We start from the raw sequence: 16,920 nt of genomic DNA, 5'->3' as shown, positions 1-16,920 counted from the left end.
CTTTGCTGTGGTTCAATTCTGTGCAGCACTGGGACAAGGCTGCCTTTGTCTGGCCCAAACATGCTATTCTGTGCTTCACATTTTAATCTGTGGGGGCTGGGCGAAGACAACAGTGGCAGGATTATTCTTCCTCCTTTTTTTCAACTTTGGGGTAATTTGGTTTTCTGACAGCTGAGTGCATTGCAAGTCAGACTTGGCTCACACTAGTGCTGACCAGGCCTCTAAGTCTACACTTATGATCAAATTTTCCATAACTACAACTGCATGAGATGACCTGTAAATAAGAACCAAGAATTTAATTTATAACTTAATTGTAGCTCCGGGCTACAATTAAACCTAAATAATCTTAACAAGAAAGGTTGTACATGAACCCAGTTTCTAGCCCTCTGCAGTTGAGTGCCCTCTTTACGGTGCAAGTGGGTTTCAGACAATTTCTACAGACACAGGAGATATTTATGAAAGGAAGTCCTCTCAGGTTCATGATTCTTTAGCCTCCTTAATACCCACCTTCAAACGTTCAATGGCCTCTTCTCCTCCAGGTGTTGACATGATTCTTTCCTGTATACTGGACACAGATGTTAAGCCCACCTGACTACTGAGAGAGCAGGAGGATGGAGATGCAGTGAGGGACCCCATGGAGGCTGTGGAAAAATTGCCAGGACGTTGATTCTCGGAGGCTAGCAAGTATCTATGCTTATTGTTCTGAAAATCTTTCAGATCTGAGAGAGAGACACACAGAGGGAAGGCAGGAAGATGGGAAAACAGGAAGGGGGAAGGAAGAGGAGAAAGGGAAGAAAGGAAGGAAGGAAGGAAGGAAGGAAATACCAGTGTAAGAGGAAAGCATTTAAGCAGCAACAAGGCAAGTTTTGTAATTTTTAGATGGCAGTTCTGAAACAAATTTTTTAATACTACCAACAGTAACATAATAACTCACTCAGACCCTGAAGTTCACTAGGAAAGACTGCATCATAAACCTTTGTAAACAAAAAAGCTTGAAAAAATAAATTACACCTTGGCAAAAAGCAGCCATCCTACTCCTTACTGAACACTAACCTGAGCACCCTGAAGCTCAGAGCAGGACCAGATTGAGATGCTCATGAGATCAGTGACATTTTGGGCTGAAGTCTGAGACACCAACCCCTTAAGCTCAGGAAAACATTCTCTCCCAGAGCCCTTTAATGTGAAATGATGATTAAGTAAATCTGTATCACAGCAGTGGTTCTGCTGCTAAAGCACCCAGACCACACGGACAATGAATTTCCTCTCCTTAAATTCTCACCAGAGAGGATGTGAATCACCTGTCAGTGCATGACAGGGACAAGAGAACACAAGTTCACAACAATATCACTATGCTGCTTCTTGACCCTCCTTATCTGAATAAAAATGGAAATCTAACATATCTGATCAGCAAAATACCTGATAAGGGTCTTACACTTCAGAAGGTGCTTCAAAGCTTTTTGGCTGTTAGTTTAAATAAGAAAGGTCTTTTAAAAACCTCCAAAATTTAACAAGGTAGCTTTTGTAGTCTGAAAACCTGCAGGCCTGAAAATGCCTTGAAAGCCAGAGAATAAGAAAAGCTGCCTGAATGATTTAAGAGCAAATATACAAGGGAAACTTATATTAACTTAACTTGGCTTCTTGGATACGTCTGTAAGCCATATCCTCAGAATAATCACACACCAAAAGAAAAATCTTCTAACATGACAATATCAGAAAACTGAATAGCTCGGTTTTAATATTTTAAAATTTAATTTCAAAGACAAATCCTTTAAAATAAGTCACTTCAGGAAAGAAACAGGTCAGACCCTGCAAGTTATAAACAGGGGCATCACACTTACAAAAGTGAGATGCTCGCCCAGACATTGCATGAATTTCCCTGTCCTCCTCCATATCCTCTGCTCTTCCCCTGAACAATCCTGCCATTGTCAGCCTTATGCCCTAGTTCACCCCACGCTCAACCTGCTGTTTCAGCCTCATGGAACTGATGACTGCCCCGAGTCAGTTTGAAAACCACCATCTGCAAACACAGGAGGCAGGGCTGGGAGCTTCACGGAAGAGAAGCAGGTTAAGGGAAGGGAATGCTGCCGGGATGAGGAAAGCAGGCATGACAGAGCAGGGATGAAGTCTCAAAAGGCCATGCACTCCTAAAGAGAAAGGAAGTGGCACTTGCAATAGCTCCACAGTGGCTGTGACCGCAGAGAACCAGAACCCTCAGGACCATGCACGCTGCTCCTGGAGCCGCAGCTCTCACACCATGACGTGCACACGCTGGAAGCAGCATCAGAATGTCAGGCAGGCCAGGATGAGTCTTTACACCACCAGTAGCTTCAATTTTAGGAAATTTCAGACAGATCTCTTTCAGCTGATATTGAGTGAGGGTCAAAAAGTCTGACTGAAAGAGTTACAAAGCCTACCAACCCAAAATTTACATAGAGTGTGTTTCCCTTGCAATAGACTACATATATTCCCCTTTCTTAGAAGCAAACACCAAGAGAAATAAAATGCTCTTTGCTGACTGGTTTTAGCCCTGTTAAGTTAATCAACTGCAACAAGTATATTTAACCTCAAAAAAAGAGACCTTCATCAGTCTAAGATGTCTGGCTTCTTTCTTTTTTTTTTTTTTTTTTTAAGGATTATACAAAATATATTGCAGCATCCAGGAGGAACTGGTAATACATCATCTTGAGTTCATCAACTGAAACATTTAAAGCAAATACTTCAAAGTGGAAAAGAGCTGCTAAAATGCCAGGAAGCCATGTGAGCAGGAACTGAGTAACTGGGAAGAGATTTGAAAGATTTTCTGGTTCAAATCTAAACCGTGCGCTGTCATGAAAACACACTGGAGAACTACCACTCTCCCTTCTGTATTCTGCCAGAAAGTAACACTGAACATATGTTGCACTTTAAACTCTGCATTTTTTCGGTTGTGGACTTAATCTAAGAAGTGCTGGTGAGGCTGGTTTTCATGAACCTGCACTGCGTTCCAGTGAGTGTTCTGTCTGGGATTTCCCTGAGAGAAATGCTGGCATGCAAAGCTCTGTTAAAAGCTGACCCAGAGAAAGCAGGTTAAAAAGAGAACCACACAATACACACATTTGCCTCCACTTCCAGAGTATTCATCTCCCATTGGATCAACTGAAAGGAAGCAGGAGGGAAAATACAAGAAGGATCAAAACTGAAGGTTCACTAGTGACATAGGAAGGGAAGAGAATACTACTTCATGTTTAAAGAAACAAACACAGTTTTCAGTAACCCTTTTTTTTCCGTTTGGATTTAGAACCAAAACCCACACACTGTAACAAGCATGAGAAACACTTGTATTTCATGGTCTTCTCGCCCCATTCTCTTGAAAACAAGCAAACAAAGAGGTAGATACATGTTGCATGTCTTTAGTAGTCTGTGACTAAGTCAGGACTTCTGCTTCACCAACAAAAAGGTCTGAAAAAATCAGAAACTGGTGCAACACTTCTATTTTTTTGTCAAAGAACTTTTCATCCACTGGAATACATTCTGTGCTTTTATGGGCATTTCCTTCACTAGGAATTAAACCCCTGCTCACATTATAGAAGAATGTAGCAGCTAAAATTTCAGTTAATTTGTCTTGTTTGGAATGAGGACAAGGAAATTGGGCACAAGTGTGTTCTAGTGCTTTAAGAGGTTGCTGGCAAAGCAGATCAGTTCAACACTGCTCTGCCAAACTAACTCAAAATCTCCCAAAAGAATTCATTAGTTATTCACAAGCAGCTGTTGCATAGTTACTTCAAGATGACAAATGATTTGTCACTCAGGGCACTGTCTAACATTAGCCATTGTTTTCTTTTGTGAGCGAGGATGGCACTGAAGCCAGGTATCAACTAATAACCTTAACCCTCTAAGGAGGAAGGAAAGATGCCTTTTCTCCTCAGTATGAAACTGAGTTTCTGTATCTCAGCTCTTTTATTGGCAGCCAGACAAAAAGCCCTCCATAACTCAGCAGAGCAACTCCTGAATGTGCAAGTTCTATTACACAAAAGCGTTTCTACAGTAATAGGCAATTCAAACTCCTATTTTTCTTTGAGAGTTTGAAGGTGGCTTGTCAACTCCAGACACAAACCTAAGACAGTCCTTCTAAAATCATGTCCAAAACTTAAATATCAGCACCTGTATTTAAGATCCATGTTTTAAATCCCTTTCTCTCACTGGCTCAGGTCTCCCTCCTCTGCTAGAGGCCAAGCCCAGGACAGTGAGGTGTGTTTAATCCACTTACTGTCAATAATATCTCCCAGCCCTTGGGCACGCAGGAGATCCTTGAGCCTTGTCACCTCCTCCTTCAGCTCCCGCACCAGCTTGGCATTGGGATCTTCATTGATAACAGCATTGCATTTAATCTGCTTTGCACGATCAGCATATCTGCAGCCAGACAAAACAATGAAACCTTACCACCAACATGGAACTGCTTGCATGCAATTCATATGCAAATATGAACGGAGGAATTCCTGCTGCAAACAGGAATGCAGCAGCACAGAAGACATTTCACTTGCAGCTGTATGCAGAAGAGTAGGCAGTAAATCCCTGCTTCCTCTGTAGGGCAATTGAGTTCTTGCCAGTAGAGTCTTCTTCCCCACAGATAAGCTCAACTTACAATAAACCAAAGGTTTAAAGGACAAAGTATGGCCTTTAGAGCAAACAGTTACCCATATCCATCCCAGAGGAAGAGAAAGTACCTTAAAGTGCTCAAAGTTTCATCGTAGTTTATGTCTGCTGGACTGAGAGCAGCGACCATTGCAGTTCTGGAGTTCCCACCTACAGTCAACAGGCAAGAGTTTAGATGAAACTACAGCGCACACTCCAGGCACTACCTACCTACCAAATATCCATGTTTTCAAAATATTATAGAATTCAACTGAATTCTACAGTACTGAGAAACATACAAAAACCACAGGAAAGAGTTATAGCATTAACACAAGGTGGAACTACAACGACTAAGATTTGGCTACTATAGATATTTAACCTCATACTCAATACAAATTTAAGTGAGTTAAAAGCAGTCAGGAAATTCAATGAAACTTTATTTCCACATTGGCACAGATAAATGAGCCATACCTAGATTTTCTCGAAGAAGCCACGTTAGTACAGAATCCCTGTAGGGTATAAAGTCTGTCTTCTTCTTCTTTTTGCTCTACAAAGAAACAACACAATATGAAAAATAGGAAGGATTTCCTGTGTAAGAAAGATGTGAACATCTTCCTGACATTTAAATTCTGTGTTCTAACACAATTCCAAGCAGCAAACCTTACACTAGGCAAAGAAACCAACATCTACTCCTACTCAGACCATCATACCTTGCTGGTGCAGTTATCCTAAGTTGAAAGCATTAAGGAAAGGAAGGAGAAGAAGGATGAGCTTCTTAACAGAGACTTATACATTGTTTCCATGTCAGACAGTACTTCCTTTTCTTGAAAACCAAATTAATGAGAATCACTTCAGTTGAAAAAAAATCATCTAAAAAACACTTAAGCATATTCAACCTGTCCAAGGTGTTGACTCACTTTTAAAAGGAAGAACAATCATATATTTGCTTTGTTTGTTTGGGTTTTTTTTAATAGCAGTTGAGTACAAAAATAAAAGACAAAGTACTTTTCTAAACCCACAGTATTTTGCTTGGATCAATATATGCTCACTTAAGACATTATTAAGTCTTGCCATTGCAAAGAAAGCCAGTGAATCAAATTATTGCACTGGTGTTTCTATAAATTTTAATAACAAAGCTGCAGTTAAGTTTTCTAAAATTATTCTTTAAAATAAAAATTACTGCACTGCACTGAAGGTCTAAAAACTTGCTATGTGAACAGGTCTTCTACACAAACACAGGCTTCTTTCGCAAGGCTTCCTCACAGTTAAACAAACCAATGCTTCCATCTGTTGACAGCCTGTGTGACACCCACAGAATAGTATCAACTCTAGTCATCTATCAAAATACACACAGCTAATAGGGCAGAGAATGCAAGGCCAAGAACAGCAAATGATTCTGCTCTACTCCACGGATTTTACTGTTTCCATTTGACCAGCTATGCAAAGGTTCTTGCAGGCAAGGAAATTATCTACTTACCACTTCAGCCAATGCTGAAATAACTTTGCCCAGCGTTGTGAGAGACTTGTTTATATTTGCTCCTTCCTGAGAAAAGAGAAACCAGTATTATATAGTAATTAAAACTCTCCAACCATGAATCTCTTCAGGTCCTCAGGTTTGCAACTATTTTTCCCATAGTTATTATTTGTCCAGCAAAGACTCCATGTGATGCTTGTGCCCTCCCCAGCCCCGCACCTTCAACCGGGTCCCTTTGGCACCGGTGGAGTCAGCTCGCTCACTCCCAGCCAGATCCACGAGGCTGATCTTGCTGACCTGCAGAGAGAAAGCACAGGAACGTCAGAATGAGTTCTTGGTGAATCAGGGCAAGGACAGGACTACAAAGTCACTGCAGGGAAGATCAGTGAAAAACAGGCAGAAAGCCACGTATCTGTAACACACCTTCTCTGTGGAAAGGTCAGTTTCTGTGTCGTGTTTCTTCTGAGTAAACACAATTGTAAACACTGCATGAGAGCGGCTGCTGGTTTCATTCATGTTGGTGGCTGCCACAGTCCTGAAATATCAACAGATATGAGCATGTTTAAAAAGGACAATTACCTGCAGGGCTGAATGCAGCTGCAGAGGAATGAGAGCAAGAGGCTGCACAGGTGATGTGCTGCCCTGTAAGCAAGACCCAGCCACACACAGCATCACTACCAAACCCTTTCATTTTTTCACTCCTGAATTACTCCCATCTTCATCACAGTTTTAACAGAGCTTTCTCCATCTGTGTACTCAGTAGTCCATCTTACATTCGAACACCCAAGAACACTTGAGCAGCATTTATGTGAGTCTATCTCACACACTGCTGAATGAAGCCAACAGCTTGCATGGCAACAACTAATAATGAACCAGAAACTGAAGCTGGAATGCCAACTTTAGTCCTGAGCACCTGAATTGAGGAAAGAGGAGACTATTCACATAGGTTTTTATACCAGGATAGTGACAGAGTACACAGCAAAGGCAGAAGTAAATGCCAGATAATTATTTAGACTTTATCTCAAGTCATTACAATCTTTAAATGTCTACACATCGATTTGCAGCACTAGTTCAGCACACAAAGCAATTTCAGCTTTTAACAGCATTGATCAGTGCACATTTCAATAATACTCCTCACTTACAAGAGGTTTTTTTAAAGTGCTAATGCATAACACTGATAAAAATATATAACACACCCCCTCACTAACCTGGCTTTGTTCCCAGCATCCATGAGGTCTGCAATGTCTGTGTAAGATGTGACTGCTAACTTGGACAGATCTTCCACGTAGGGTCCAAGGAGAGGATGTTCTCGCACCCGCAAATTCCCTTTGTTCTTCGGGTTCAACAAGTCTCTGACTCTCTCACAGTAAATCTCCATGTAACTCACCTGAAAACAGGAATTTTCACAGACAATTCAGTATTTCTGAAGGTCTCCTCCACAGCATTTCAGAGTGCCAGTGGAAGAGATTCCCCCAGCCCGCCACAGGAAAGCTGTAGGTGTCTCTGGTCACTTAACAGCTTGAACACTGGCAGAGGCAAGAGTCAGAAGTCTCCCACATCACATCTCTAATGTAAGCTGCTGGCCCTGCATCCAAGTATAGATCCTTCAACCATTTCAGAAAACGTTGGTGTGCAATGAAAAATTACACACTGGAATCCACAATCACCTTAACAGCTTTAATGACACAGCACAAGCATCAAACAAGACAGATGGTAAAAGGAGTCTGCTTCCAAGGAATCTCTCTTACGAGCCACCAAAGCAAACTTGAGAAGGGAAAAAAATTGATCTTTCTTGTCTGCAGAAGCAACTTTTGATTTTAAAAATCATGGCTATAGTATTTGACAATAAACATGCAGTCTTCCAGCTATTAGTAAAAAAAAAAAAATCTGTAAATGCATCTTTAAATTTTTTCAGCTCATCATTTCTTTCAGGATTGCTACACAGGTAAAGGAACACTAGTTTTCTGATGAGGGTAAAAAAGAGTCACAGAAAGGTTTTTATATTTGTGTCAAAAGAGAAAACACAAAAAGCCTTAAAAATAAAATTAAAAACCCCAAACAAACCAGAAATCAGCATGTTAATGCAACATCAATAACCCAGCACCTAAGCTCAGTTTGATGTCCAGCATACAGACATTCTTTGATCCCTCACCACACTCACCTCTACAGAATATGACATTTCCTCATTGCTGTTGTCATTGATTTTCTCAAACAGCTCTTCACATAGCTGAAAGAGATCAAGCCCAAGTCAGAACCGAGTCTTTACTGAGAAATATCAAGTAACTATCAGAACATGTCATGGAAATGGCTTTAGAATGAGGGCAGTGAAAGAAAACGAACCTAATGCATTAACCACACACAGCCTCACTGGGAAGATAATTCATCTCAGAACAGAATCATTATTATTATATCATTATTATTCTGTACTGTAGCATTAGCAGTAAGCTTTAGCTCTGTTAACTCTTACTGCAATACAAAACACAAGTGTGAGTCTGGGGATGCTATAACAACCAAATTCCCTTCCTGGGCTTGGTCCCACCTGGGGAATGATGCCTGCTTGGCTCTCCTCCTGCTTGCCCATCATGGTGTAGGATTTCCCAGCTCCAGTCTGGCCATAGGCAAAGATGCACACGTTGTAGCCCTCAAAGGCGTGCAGGAGCATCTCCTTCCCAATATCATTGTACACACGGCTCTGAGATGCAAAGCAGGGATCTTCAGGCTGGAAAGACACCAAAACAGCATAAATACAGACTTCCCCTATCATTTCAGTATGATTTCAAAAAGCAATGGGTCTTTTTATACTTTTATCTTGTGGGTCAGTCCCTTAGGAAGAGGTAAATTAGGCCATTTTCACACACGGGTTTTTCCCAAGGCAGAACAAGATGGAGAAGGACAACAATGACAATGTCACTGCATTGTTTGTGAGTGTATCTTACTCTTAATCTAGCATTCTCTTGCTTCCTGAAACACGTTGTATTTTAACATTACCTGCTCCTGAAATCGGGACAAATTTAGCTGTGCTAACATTCTAACATAGGGATCAAGATTTTATCAGACCTCTTCTGTTCCTTGATGCTGCTTATCTGCTAGTTTTCATGCATTCTGTTCATAATGTTCCTGTGACTGGGCTATAATCAGCTTTCACGGCTGCTCTGAAAAACTCGGTAAGAGAGGTGAGTATTGTATGGTGAAAACAGTCTCACTGACCACACATTTGCTCAGAAATATTAAATCTTATTTCACCATCTAAATTACTAGAATTAATCTTAGAGAAATGCATTATCCCTTCTTTGTACATCTTTTAGAAAACAAGGCAGGGGAGGAGGAGGTGGCAGAACAGAGTTCTGCTGGAGAACAATTACTGGAAGTCAGCAAGAGCTTAGCACCGCTTCACAGAAGGGTGGGGCACAGGAGCTGGATGAGAATTTATTGCTTTTGCAGCTATTGGAAACGTGGATCACTGTGTTGCCTTTTCCAGATATGCCAACAAAACCCACACCACTATCCCCTTGGACTGTAAGGACTCAAGCAACTGTCATTTGTCCAAGAAGAAAAATGAATTAATTGTGGCACGTGTGCATCCTTGAAATATTTAGAACAGAACATTGTTGGAGAATATTTTCATTAATCTTTCGAATATGTACAAGTTGTTTTAGCTTTCTGCTCTCACCCAAAAAACAGGGAAACACAACATACAATGACAAGCTTTTAACCTGAACGTGGGTGAGAAAGACTGTGTAGAAACATCTGACAGGGGTGGCATGATCAGAAGAGAATGTTAAATCAAACCAAACAGCAACAACAACAAAACCAGGTTTCCTTGTAAAAGCACTTACCGATGTGTGTGACCAATAAGAGTAATCAAAGCTGAAGGACTTTGGTGCTTCCTTGGGATTCTTTGGGTTGATAATACCTACAGGAATAAAATTCAAACTCTTAGCTAACTTGACACTTAGAAGCATAATTAATAAGCTGGCTGACCCACAATCTGTGAATCTGAGTATTCAAAGTTGCCACATGGCATCTGAGTAGGAAGACTGTAGTAACAGACTCACTGCTTCCTAATGCTATTATTTCTGTAGGACTCATTTTAAATAAGACAAGGGAAAAAATCCTAGGAGAAATATGCTGTTACTTAACAGAATTCTGTGCATTCCACACAATCAACAAAAGCTTTTCCAGATACTTTTAGGTTGGTGGGTTTAGCACTTCAGGGTTTTTTTCCTTCCCAGTAACAAAACTGCTTGGTATAACCTTTGCCTGCAGGGGAGCAGTACACAATGGATCCAGCTGTCATTGCAGTGGCACACACAATGCCTGTAGTTTCTGTATTCCAAGGAGGGTAATTTATAAGCACAGCCCTTGTTGCAGAAGTGAATCTCTACTGCTTCCTTCTTTTTGATACCATAGTGGTGGAAATACTTAAATCTATTCTTTCTAGCAGCTGTTTTCAACACCATCTGTATAAGGAGGACTGCAAAAAAGCAGAGTCCTGAGGGTATTAGATAAACCACCCTGGATTAACACATCTGCCCCTGCACCTAAAGCAGCAATTTGCCCCTGGGAGTGAGACATTAACTGATGTGTACAAATAAAGTCCACAAGGAAAGAAGCCATACAAAGGTGTCAGCAGTCTTCCTGGGGATTATTTACATCCTGACACCAGACATCCTAGAAAGAAGATGCTTATTTCTCACATATTCTTCCAGTTAGTTTATGCTTTGGGAGATGGGGGCTTCTCCCTTTCCTCCTGTGATGAATAAAAATTATATCGCCCACAGCTCTTACCATTTCAAACATGAACTCAGCATCTTGCTTCACCAAAATCTCTGAAAATGTGGTTACAGGGTCCCCGTTAAAATCAAATCATTCCTCCACCAGATGCTGTGTTCCTGAGCAGGGCTGCTGTCCAAAATGACAGTGTGGAGAAAAGATCACTGTCTGGATTGCAAATAGCAACAGTTGCTACTCTATTTCTCCTGGCCAACTCCGTTTCACTTGGATGCACCTTGTGCTGACATTCTTGCCTTAAAAAACCTGACAGACATGCAAAGCCAATGAATTATAAGCACCAGCACAGTATCAAATTGCCAAAAATGCTTGTGGCTTTGGATAGCAACGCGGGCATCAACACAGAACAAACTGTAACCTAAGCAATCATCCATGGCTTTAGCTTCTCTTTACTAGCTTTGCCCAAACAGCAGTACAGCTCCACTCTCACTATTTCACCAGTCCTAAAGAGAACTAAAAATAAACCCCAAAGACAACTCCCTGCCCCAAACTTAAATTAGCTCTCTCCTTGCACTGTATTCCAGACTGCTACAACTCAACAATTTCTCATTTTAAAATTTAACATCAAAGCTCCAAAAGGTAAGGCAGACATAATGCCTTGTACCTGGAAGTCCTCACCCAAAAAAGCAGTACAAATAATAGAATCTCTGCTTTAGTGTCTGAAAAGGCACTACAAACTTGCCATTAGCTCCCCTTTCTTGTTTCCAGCCTAAATTTGATCCATCACATTAGAGAAAAGTAAAGCTCAGGCTTTGTGATTTATGCAAGTCATTCCATTTGGCTCTATTTTTTTCTCTTTTTAAACCACTGTTGTTATTATTAATATTATTATTTTCGTAGGTAGACTTTCCTCAGCCCTTCACACAGACTTCCATGTCCGGGTCACTACTTTGAAAATCACATTTTAGGACGCATGCTTTTGTAAAGCATATCTTGAGAAGTCTATCAGGAAAAGGAGTTTAATGTGCAGGACAGCAGCTCTGTCAGAGGTTGGGAATGCAGCTGCCTGGCCAAAACCTTCCAGTGCAGCAGGAAAGGGTCAGAGAAAACCTCCCAGCTGCCAGGAACTCTGCATGCTGCCCCTCACCACTGTGACCCAGACACAGCCTTTGCACTCAGCCTGAAGTCTATTCACCCCCATTTCTGTTTCTTGCATACAGGCTACAGCCTCCATTTCCACAATTCTCAGTCTACAAATGAATCCAGCAGAGCTGACTGGACGAGAAAATAGAAGATTACAATCTCAACAGATTTCAGCTGGACTGAAACCTTCTTTATTTGGGACACAGATCACCAGGTGGGTACTGCCAGCATTAGTGATGTCTGATGTGGTCTGGGTTTAAAACCAGTGATCAGGCAGGTAATAATGTCATTAAAACACCTGGAAGATGATGAGGCAGGCTAAGAAACAAGGAATTCAAATGGAAATAACTGACCTCACTTGAAGTTAGCTATTGCACCATGCATCATCTTCAGAGGGACAAGAAAACCTATGAAATCTAGCTACTTTTAAAGCAAGCTAATGGATATTTCTGAAGAAATTAAAATACTTCTTACAGTACAGGTAAGCTTTACCCTAAAAGTTCAAATTGGGAAAAAAAGAAATGGGGATGCAGAAATTAGACTGAGTTGGCAACACTGATTTTATGTACCATGTTTCTCAACCTGCTGTATTTTCTGCTGGACAAGGAAACAAATACAATTAAAACAGAAAGAGGACTGTTCTCAGTGTCTCCACAACAGCCACAAGAATACTAACAGCTTTTCAGTTACTTTGTTTGGTTCTTAAACCATGCAAGGCCAAGATGAATTATCTTAGTGAATCATGAACTAGGTCATCATCTATCTCCTCTCCCCACAGCAGCCTCACCGCAGGTCCACACACTAATGGTTTAATTACAGAGCCTCAGGAAATGAGAAAGGCAATAAGGCAGACGATCACAGCAGGAACGCATTAATAGTCTTTTTATCTTACAGAATAAATTTGTTTATCTACTATTTCAAAGGTCCAATGTGGCAATTAACTCTTCTGTTTGCAAACTGACACTGCTGCTTTGTGCTGCAGCTATAATTACCATCAGCATGGCACCGGAGCAGCTCTGAATGCTGGAGTTAGCCAGTTTCTGAGAAAATCCCTCTTTGGGCCCCTTGCTTCACCAAGAGCCAATTCATTAGGTCATGGGGTATCTTCTAGCTTTCCACAAGCTAAGCTTTCTGCACCAAAGAGACACCGGCAGGGATATTTCACAGAACCACTGACTGCTACACCATTGCTACTGAAACAGGTCACACCTGGAACCCGAGGTGAGAAGGATGAAAAAAGGTGAGGATAGTATTTCTCTGCTGCAGCACCTGAAACTTCTTCTGGGATCGGAGCAGCAACCAAAGTGGGGGTTAATGCCCATCATTTACCTTTGGAATGGAAGGCCAAAAAAAGGCAGGAGAACCTTCACGGGATTCAAGTATTTTTTACAAATCATTGATTTGGCTGAGAGAGATAAATGCCCATATTATTACTTTTCTTTATTTGAATAACGAATTTCTGGAAATTTTTAATAATAAGCTTCTCCTTAATAAATAACATTTAGATCTGTTTTCTACCTTTGTACACAAATAAAGTAATTACACGTCATAAACTGAGATAAATAAAAGTACACGGTGTGAACAGCTCTGCAGTAGTACCCACGTGAAGCAGCTGATTTAGTACCCACTGCCATGCCCACCCAGAGACAGAGCCAGCATTTTAAAAACTTCGTCTCCCCTTACAGCTGTGGAGTGAGCCAAGCTGAGCTGCTTCACACCATCCGAAGTTTCTCTAAGCAGGAGTAATTCATATATTCTCTGGAGTTCAAGCAATTCAAACAATTCTTTGTAGCTGCTTAGCTGTTTAAGTTTGGTGGACTTTTTGATACCTGTAACTACAAACATTTTATATCTCACTGACCAAAAGATAAGGATACACACAGTTTTAAAAGAAATTTCTTCACACCAAATAATCTCATTTTTTGAGTGTTATATAAGACCCAAATACTGACTGGTCCTTGTACAGGACAAGTACATAGTAGGGGCAGTACAGAGGAATAAAAGGAGAAAGCAGGAGCACAATAAATGAAAGAACTATACTTTTAGATGTGCTCTGCCAACAGTAACAGACCAATCTCCACAAAACATTACTTAAACAGGCAACTTCATCTTTTGGCATTTTTATTTCCACAGTCCATCCCACTTGTTCCTTAATTAACATTTTATATACCATCCACCATCTGCTTTATCAGCTAGCACAAAAATAACCTATACTTTCAACTTTCCATATCTATGAGCTCAAATTCATCCCTAGCTTTTAGCAAACACTGTAGCGATATTGAGAGACCACTATTGAAACAGTACCCATATATTCCATAGTACGTATTATATTGCATTCCTACTGTCATTTTGGACATCCAAATTTTTTGCCTTATAATCCAATTTTCAATTCTGAAGCTGAAATTCAAAAAGCACAGGTCAAATATGCACTTTGTTTTACAATTATAACCCGAGTGTGGGACACAGCTGAGAGCTGATGCAAAGTTAGAACCTTCTAGGATATTTCCAACTGGAAGCAGCATTCTCTCTTCTCACTCCTTTCTGAACACACACAAACACATTCCCACTTCAAGCCTTCCTTTCTGGACTTACACTTCCAGTCTCCTTTAAAACTAACCAAGTAAACAGACAGTGGGAAGCCTACAAAGGGGAGAAAAAAAATATCCACAAAAGCAAGGAAACTCAGCCAAGATCAGCCCCCTCATTCCATTCCCATCTACTCAGTCACATAAATATTTTTGCAGGCATAAAGAATGACTAGAAGTGCTTCTTAAGCACTCCAAACTCCTATCAGATTATGACACTGAATTTGTAGTCCAAGCCTGCTCTGCTCTCATCCCAGTCAGTGCTGCTCCTCAGCATGTCACAAATTCGCCAGATTAGAAATGATCTGCAGTTCAGTATCTGGGGATGCCCAGCACACACAATTCCTTCTAATAGGCTCTTGGAACAGAGAGACAGAGTGCAGAGCACTCAAGAGGCAAGAGCTGAAATTATTCTCTTACCCTCCCTGCATTTAAAGTCAAGCGAGAGGACTGCCCGCTCCGCCTGTGCCAGAGCCCAGTCACCTCGCAGGGCTCGCTGCCAGCCGTGCCACGCGTTCGTCACCGTGGCTGCTCCAGAGAGCCGGCTAACTGCAGCCTGCCCTTCGGATAAACACCAGCAGCCAGAATTAACCGGGCCTCCATCCTGGGATTAGCTGGGACGCTGGCTGTGCTAGCCAGGGGGTCAAGGGACAGACACACTGAGGTTTTCTTAAAAACAAACAAACAAGCAACTCCTAATCACAAACGAAACCCAATTATGATGAAAGTCGAGTATGGGACTGGAAAAACCGACCTTCCCAGATCTGTGCAACACAGCCTGCTCTGTCGTTAACATCTGCCATTCCCGTACTGCTGCCATAACAGGCAATAATGCTGAGGGCACAAAACCTCTTTCATTTCTACATATGAAATAAAATTACACTTCTCCCGAAGAGAGGCTTCACACCGGCCTCAACAATTCTTCCTGTGGCAGCATTATTCTAGCTCAAGCACACATTCCTACCAAATGCCACCACTCAGAGATAACAGCTACCAAGAAAAGGAGTGTCTTCACTTTTGCTCTCCTTAATCATTAGTAAAGGAACAGACAGACATTTTCAAAAATCATTCTGGTCTAGACAGAACTTTGGAATGGGCAACTTCTGGGAGAAAAATACGAAATAATTTCTATGCCTTCTTCAAACTCTATTTGGATCAATATAAGCAGTAGTTTTATAATGTTTGAATAAACAATTTATCCAATTAAAAAAATCTGGGGCTTTCAGAATTGATTCCACAAGACCAAATTAACATTAAATCCAGAGTCTCTTAAAAATCATGGGTCTGGAAAATATATCTGCACCATCTGTAGACTAGAATGACAACAATGGGAACATGTTCCTTACAGAGAGCAGGGTGGAGCACGCATTCTTTATTTGCTGGAACGTGAATAACACCACAAAGACACGTTTAATACAGGCTTCTTTCCTAGGCATACGCTGCAATCAGATCTATGGCCATAGTGCTTTTATAAGACAGACTTTCAGGGCTGTTATTATAAGAGATAAATGAAGGGAAATGGACACTTCCAGCTCATGAAGCAGTGCTTGCTTTTCAAAGCATTGTTTGCATTTTTCAAATCATTAAAAGGGAAGGAAACCAAGTAGAAGCTAAGAACAGCTCTTTTGGAATTCAACCGGATTCTCTCCCTGCTGTGGAATTTCAGCCCTGCACTGGGAGAAAGGTTGGCTGGGGGAGGGAGTCAGGCTCGGCAGCGCCAGGGCAAGGCCACCGCTCGCTCACAGAAGCTGCTGGAAAGCTGCTCTCATCCTCAGCTGCTCTTACAGATCCAGGAGCTATAAATACAGCTCTCCAGCTGGTGTTCCTGGAGAACAGCACGCAGCAGGCTCTGCAGCAGGCAGGAGCCAGCCGAACCAGACTGCTCTCCCTGGCCGAAAAGTTGACCCAGAACCATTCCCAAACATGCACTGTTGGACTACCGGCGAATGTCCCAGCGCAGAGACAGCGTGTCAGGTCTGTGTGTGGGGCTGGGTCAGTGCTCCAGCTGAAGTCTGGGCTCATGCCTTCTGCCTCAAGGCAGGTAAAACCGTATCTCCCTTCACCTGCTCCGACTTGACATGGCCAAGAGCCAGTGGCCTCTCCTGAGACCATTCTCACCTTCAGACACAGGCCAGCAACACATTAAGAGAACACCACGTGGCACTGGAATCCTGGGGAGACGGGTCTTAAGGATTTCAGTCTACTACTTAAGCCAGTTTGGTCAGTTCTTAACAATGGATGTCTCTGGAAGAATTTGGGTAGTGAAGGAAAATATCCAATTCCTAATGTAGTTCCTATTAACAATTTACATTCTCTTTACTTGTATACTAAGAGGTGGCAGTTTACTTAAGCATTTGATAAAAAGAATCACCTCTA

General features: G+C 41.5%; 1 protein-coding gene across 10 annotated transcripts in view; it reads right to left on the bottom strand.

Annotated features, from left to right (window-relative positions):
* KIF1B (kinesin family member 1B) overlaps positions 1-16,920 on the bottom strand; it is a 73,785-nt gene that overhangs the window by 45,063 nt on the left and 11,802 nt on the right. For 3 of the 10 annotated variants that reach the window (XM_068171706.1, XM_068171709.1, XM_068171710.1), the window contains exons 3-13: positions 9,922-9,998; positions 8,625-8,804; positions 8,247-8,312; positions 7,294-7,472; positions 6,509-6,620; positions 6,305-6,382; positions 6,089-6,154; positions 5,083-5,158; positions 4,704-4,782; positions 4,247-4,389; positions 508-641 (exon numbers count right to left, since the gene is read on the bottom strand). In XM_068171706.1, coding sequence (XP_068027807.1) covers positions 508-641; positions 4,247-4,389; positions 4,704-4,782; positions 5,083-5,158; positions 6,089-6,154; positions 6,305-6,382; positions 6,509-6,620; positions 7,294-7,472; positions 8,247-8,312; positions 8,625-8,804; positions 9,922-9,998 — 1,190 coding nt within the window. Of the gene's footprint in view, positions 1-507; positions 720-3,093; positions 3,136-4,246; positions 4,390-4,703; positions 4,783-5,082; positions 5,159-5,321; positions 5,340-6,088; positions 6,155-6,304; positions 6,383-6,508; positions 6,621-7,293; positions 7,473-8,246; positions 8,313-8,624; positions 8,805-9,921; positions 9,999-16,920 lie in introns of all 10 variants that reach the window. The other 7 variants (XM_068171701.1, XM_068171707.1, XM_068171705.1 and 4 more) reach the window with 5 other exon arrangements.

Source organism: Anomalospiza imberbis, chromosome 23, assembly GCF_031753505.1.
Source record: "Anomalospiza imberbis isolate Cuckoo-Finch-1a 21T00152 chromosome 23, ASM3175350v1, whole genome shotgun sequence".
Classification (NCBI taxonomy): Eukaryota; Metazoa; Chordata; class Aves; order Passeriformes; family Viduidae; genus Anomalospiza; species Anomalospiza imberbis.
Note: the sequence above shows the minus strand (reverse complement) of the source record. Positions and strands in the feature narration are given on the sequence as shown.